The sequence below is a fragment of the Nicotiana tabacum genome, chromosome 6, assembly GCF_000715075.1.
Source record: "Nicotiana tabacum cultivar K326 chromosome 6, ASM71507v2, whole genome shotgun sequence".
Taxonomy (NCBI): Eukaryota; Viridiplantae; Streptophyta; class Magnoliopsida; order Solanales; family Solanaceae; genus Nicotiana; species Nicotiana tabacum.
The window spans coordinates 1,534,350-1,540,256 of NC_134085.1; the positions used below are offsets into that span (position 1 = coordinate 1,534,350).

At 34.2% G+C, this 5,907-nt stretch overlaps 1 protein-coding gene across 1 annotated transcript; it reads left to right on the forward strand.

Moving 5' to 3' along the window:
- The first annotated feature begins 2,983 nt into the window (after positions 1–2,983).
- Positions 2,984–5,691, forward strand: LOC107814914 (myb-related protein 330). The gene is made up of 3 exons (XM_016640418.2): positions 2,984–3,460; positions 3,822–3,951; positions 4,940–5,691. Exons 1-3 carry the CDS (start codon positions 3,328–3,330, stop codon positions 5,487–5,489), a joined length of 813 nt encoding a protein of 270 aa, XP_016495904.2. The 5' UTR covers positions 2,984–3,327; the 3' UTR covers positions 5,490–5,691.
- The last annotated feature ends 216 nt before the right edge of the window (positions 5,692–5,907 follow it).

The following is a 5,907-nucleotide window of genomic DNA, read 5'->3' on the forward strand; positions in this document are numbered from 1 at the left end:
AGTCAACAAATGTGCTTTCCTCAACCCGAGTCCGAGCCTTGTTCCGGTTTTGCGAGAGTTTCAAGAGGTCCAACTTGAGGTCTTTTCCGGCGAGTTCTAGTGTGTGTATTGGTGATTACAAATAAGTTCCTGAAACTGGTATAATGTTACTTTTCTTGGTTATTATCATTGTGTTTGATGCATTATGAGATGTTTGTTTTACCCGTTTGTTCCATGGTAGTTGACAAATAATTTCCATTGCTTTTAGTTTGATGTGCATAATGGCTATAGAAAAATATAAGAATTGTGGTTATTGAATTCTGTTTTGGCTACTTAACAAGTGAACAAGATCTTATTTTTATTTGGCCATTCTAATAAAGTTAGTAATTAACAGGAATTAAGAGTTACAATTGTCCTTGGTTTAAGATCTCTTTTTCTCCCACTTCTTCTGATTTAATTGTTAATTAGCTGCCTATCTTCTCAATTTACTTGCATAATTATCCTAGAGGAAATAACATGTTATTCCATTCTTGTTGATTAAGGACAGAAGCTCCCTTAGGAGTATTTTCATTCCCCATTTTGTTCTGATTTCGTAAATAAATAAAGCTGTCCATTTTTTTTTATAATAGATAAATGTCTTGGAATTTTAAAGATAGGGTAGTGGTAAGTTATAAATATTTCTACATGTAGATAACTTGTCAACACTTCAAATAACCAAAATATTTCTTGACTTCCATGAAACTCCAGTTCCGTAACATTTGCCTTTGCAATAACCTCAAAATTTAGGAAGAATAATACACTTCGTAGTTTGCTTTAGGCGCATTAATTATAATTATCACAGTTATTACTAAAACCCGGGGTACATGTCATGTGACCCGGTTCTAATTTCCAACAAGGTTAAATAAAACGTGTCGTGAACCACGGGTGCATTGAATGCGACGTGGTTCGAAACGCGTTTTCATGACGTCGTAATGCTTATAAGATAATTGATGATAGAAAAGAAGTTCACAAATTGAGACGAGCCTCACCGCACAAAAAATAAATAAATGTGGGGCCCTCAATAAATAATTATCGAAATAATTAGAATTTGGGATGGCCGTTTAGCGAACTTCATGGCTTTTCCCCAAAATAATACTACGTTAGCATCTTTAGGCTCGATTTAATTAAATTACTTTCTTAAACTCGGGTGCGCATTGATGCGACCCAAATCCAAATCTCGATGAAGTCGAAATGTGTCAACAACCACGGGTGTATCGATTGCGACGTGGTTCGAAACGCATTTTCACGACATCGCAATTCTTTTAAAATAAATAATGATAAAAAGCAGTTTACGAATAAACAACACATAAGCTAGCATGTATTAAAATCAGATAAAATCAAATACAATAGTTAAGCGACCGTTCTAGAACCACGGAACCCGGGAATGCCTAACACCTTCTCCCGGGTTAACAGAATTCCTTACTCGGATTTCTGGTTCGCGGACTGTTAACAGAGTCATATTTTTCCTCGGTTCGGGATTCAATCGGTGACTTGGGACACCATTAATCTCTCAAGTGGCGACTCTGAATAATTAATAATTAAATCCCGTTCTGATTGTCCTTTAAATGGAAAAACTCTTTTACGCCCTTGCGGGTGTAGGATGAAAAAAGGAGGTGTGACAGCTATTACAAGCTGCTGTGTAAGCTGCTACGCAAGCTGCTGTGTAAGCTGCTACTGCAAGCTGCTGTGTAAGCTGCTACTGCAAGCTGCTGTGTAAGCTGCTACTGTACCAGATAGGGATAATCTTCTATTGAGAGCAATGTTTATCCATAACGGAGTACTGAATGGATAAGCTCATTATACCCGGTATGGATAATCTTCTACTTATGGTAATGTTTATCCATAACCGGGTACCGAAGTGATAAGCTTCTTCAGGGAGCTTATTTCCAATAAAGTACTAAATAGATAAACATATTTACGGTGAAGTCCCATATGGATAAGCTTCTTCAGGAAGATTATTTACAATGAAATACTAAATGAACATCCATAATATAAATATATTTATAACACTTTAGTCAATAAGAGAAAGTTATACTATGTAATTTTACAAGTGAATTAATAAGCAATCATTTAATACACCAATAACCATACTACACGCCCTTCAAAGTACAAACCACCACATGTTGTCTACGTGGCAAATATAAATCTAAGAACTTGGGAGTGTATGTAAAGAGGTGGGGCCAGTAAGATTGAGGCCCCACAACAAAAACATAGTAAAAGACAACTCATCGTAAAAGTAAACCTACCTACCAAATCCAAGCCTATCTGTTAACCACTCTTCCTCTTTCTCACCAACTTGGTCAAATTCCTTTCTTCACCCCCTTAGTCACGCCGCTAATTTTTTTTTTTAAGAAAAAGCACCATAGAGAATTTTTCAGTACAGGAAATTATAATATAAAAATAATAATATAGAGATTATAATATAAATACTTTTATTTTATATTATTGGATTGTAATATGTTACTATTTACTTGCAGTCTAGTTTATCAAATTAATCTTCTTACACACAATTAATTGTTGTGAAGGAGAGCCTTAAAATAATAGTGAAATAGTTTTCGTGTGACCTATATGTTAGAGGCGGATGCACGCTTACCGAAATGGTATCTTCGTCAGAAAATTTTACTAAATATATGTATTAATACTGTACGGAAACATATAAGTAGGCAAAAATAACATCACTTGACTAAATTGTGTCTTGGTATGTTGGCTTATGTGCTTGATTTTGTGTTAGGAGGTCAAAGGTTCAAATTTCAACTGACACATTTTTCTTTTGCAAATATTTGAGAGAGCCTTTGTAGTTTTTGTGATGAAGTGGAATTGAACTCGTAACTTTTTCTAACTTGAGACTCAACAAAATCAATGGACTAAAACTATTTTTTGTCTAAAAGTATGATAATCAAAGTTATATTTCAATTCTTTTATAAATTTCGACTTTTATACACACTATTTGTTGTAAGTTTTTTAATTCAATAATATAAAAAAAATTATACACCACTGCACATGGAGTTTAACCAAAAAATAAAAGCCCTTGGGTATAGAAAAGGCAATAGTTCCAAACAATTGCAATCAAACTAATACCCCACTCCACCCCTTGGCCACCTCACCCCCCACACCCCAAACAAACATATATATCTTCTCTGCCCACATCTCTCCATTAGAACTAGGACACAGAAATTAGTTTTAGTCTTATCACAAAGAAGAAGAAAAAAAAGGGAGAGTACTTATCCAACTCTCTTTGTTTCTTTCTTTTCCATTTTTTTTGCTCTCAAAAATCCAATTATTATAAAGTTTTTGAAGGAATAAATTAAAATGGGACGTTCACCTTGTTGTGAGAAAGCTCATACAAATAAAGGAGCTTGGACTAAAGAAGAAGATCAACGCCTTGTTAATTATATTCGTTCTCATGGTGAAGGCTGTTGGCGTTCTCTCCCTAAAGCTGCAGGTATTTTTTTTACTATTACTCCCAATTTTTATTTTTTTTATTTTTGTGGAGAAAGTAAATGGAAAAACTGATAAAACTCAAGTTTTTTTTCTCTTTCTAATTTCCTTATTTCTTTGCTTTTTTAAGTTAAATTTTGATTTTGATTTTTCTTTCATTTATTCTCTTGAAATTGTTTCTAGAATTGTGGGTACTTTAATTAATTGTAGTACCTTCCCTACCAATTCACTGGCTCAAGAAAAGAAAAGAAATGTTTTTTAGAGTTAAGAAAATAAAAAGGGACAAAAATTAGGTTTTGGGTTCCTTTATTTTCTTGTGGAAATTTGGTATTTATATTGTTTCTCTTCTTGGATATATTTTTTAGGATTGCAAAGATGTGGAAAGAGCTGCAGATTGAGGTGGATAAATTATCTAAGGCCTGATCTGAAAAGAGGGAATTTTACTGAAGAAGAAGATGATTTGATCATCAAACTCCATAGTTTGCTTGGAAACAAGTATGTTCACATTTATTACTTATACTTATATAGTTTAGGTAAATTTACTACGGGTTTGAGCTGTGAAATTATGATACTCGAGTCGTGAAATTAATTACTGATACTTAGATAAACTGTCTCCGTCGTATTATATTTCTTGGGTGCGGTCCTTCCGACCCTACACCTCATCTGACTCTTTCCCGAAACCTACGCCAAACACAAAATACGGCGTGCATCAGCTTACCTAGTTTAGGTCAATCTAGAACTAATATACTCCTATTGCTTTGTTCCATATATGGAATTGATAAATTTTGTTTGGGTCTGTTTTGGTAGCTGGGAAAGCGTGTGAATACTGGAATAGAAAGTCAAATTCTTCTTTCTCATTTGGGACCAATTGAAGAAAAAGAGAAAGAAACCTAGTCTTCCAGAAAAGAAAAAAAGTTACTTCCTCCTGTCCAAAATAAATAAGTGATTTTTTGGCTTTTTTTCTTGTGATCCAAAATAAGCGATTTTTTGGCTTTTTTCATGTGATCCAAAATAAGTGATTTTTCCAGATTTCAAGAATGAATTAATTATTTTTTGCCTACATTGTCCTTGGAGTAATTAATGTTGGAGTATGTAGTAGGAGTGTTTATGCGAAAAGATAGTAAAGGTTAATATGGTCAATTTCATTGCTAATTAATGTTAAAAGGTGGATTTCTTAATATGGGTAAGAACAATCAAAAAATTACTTATTTTGGAAGGAGGTAGTAGGTAGTTAACTTTATTTTTATTATTATTTTGACTTATATTTATTTGAAAAATTTAGAAGAATTTATGTCTAAATTCACAACACATAAAACTAATCAATTTAACTCTCATACTCCGAAATCCACCCCATAACTTAGGAACATAAGAAGTAACATTTGATGTAATTGCATTTCATTTTTTGAGTAAACAAGACTAGAAATTCTTTATATTTTTTATTTTCCTAATATTTTTTCTGATTCATTTTCCTTTTTGTCTATAGATGGTCTGTGATTGCCGGAAGATTACCAGGTAGAACTGATAATGAAATCAAGAATTATTGGAACACACACATTAAGAGAAAACTCATTAGCCGTGGCCTTGATCCACACACACACCGACCACTCAACACCGCCACCGCCACCACTGCCGCCACCGCCACCGCAACCAAAAACATATGCTTGGACTTTAGAAACACCTCAGTAGCAGCAACCCCTTTATCTCTAAATGATCAAAACCCCACAAATTATTCATCTTCACTTGAAGAAGAGACCAAATGCAGCAGTAGTACAACTGAGGAAAGATCGCCCCCCTTAGAGCCGGCGGCAGCTCCGGTGGCCGCTACGGAGAAAAGCTCCGGTGAAGTGATGATCAATCTTGAACTTTCAATTGGGCTTCCATGTCAGGCTAGGGTGGCGCAACGGCGGCCGACGGTGGCAGCCACCGAGTTGGTGGAGAGAGCAGTGTGTTTGTGTTGGCAAATAGGATCTCAACGTGGTCAGCAGTTTTGTGGTAAATGTCAAACCACAAATGGATTTTACAGATATTGCTAACTCCTTTTGGGGGGTAAATAGAGATTTTATTTTTAAAATTTTAGGTTTAGATATATTAGTTTTTCTTTTTGAAATTATGCTTAAATTTTTTGCCTCACAATTGTAATCATCAAGCTAGACCTTTTTAACTAGTTGTATATTCTGTGACAAAACTTTCTTACTTTGAAGTTAATCGTACGAAATGGAAAAATGTATTTTAATTTTCCAGTTTCTAATATATAATTTCATTTTATACTAGATAAAATGTTTCTTTATTATTGCGATTGTTTTCTTTTCTACGAAATTTTTCCGAATGTGCCGAACATGTATTGAAGATAGTAAATATGTGAAGAAATTAAGAAGTTAAACATCTAATGTAACTTTTGTACCTTAGCTCGGCCTCTAGCCCTAATTAGGGGGAAGTGCACAGTTAGTCACT

What these genes read in the sequence shown, in the direction of transcription:
- LOC107814914 (XM_016640418.2), top strand. Translation starts at nt 3,328, where the DNA reads ATGGGACGTTCACCTTGTTGTGAGAAAGCTCATACAAATAAAGGAGCT. An exon ending in TTCTCTCCCTAAAGCTGCAG is followed by an intron (nt 3,461 to 3,821) that starts GTATTTTTTTTA and finishes TATATTTTTTAG; the next exon opens with GATTGCAAAGATGTGGAAAG. An exon ending in CATAGTTTGCTTGGAAACAA is followed by an intron (nt 3,952 to 4,939) that starts GTATGTTCACAT and finishes TTTTGTCTATAG; the next exon opens with ATGGTCTGTGATTGCCGGAA.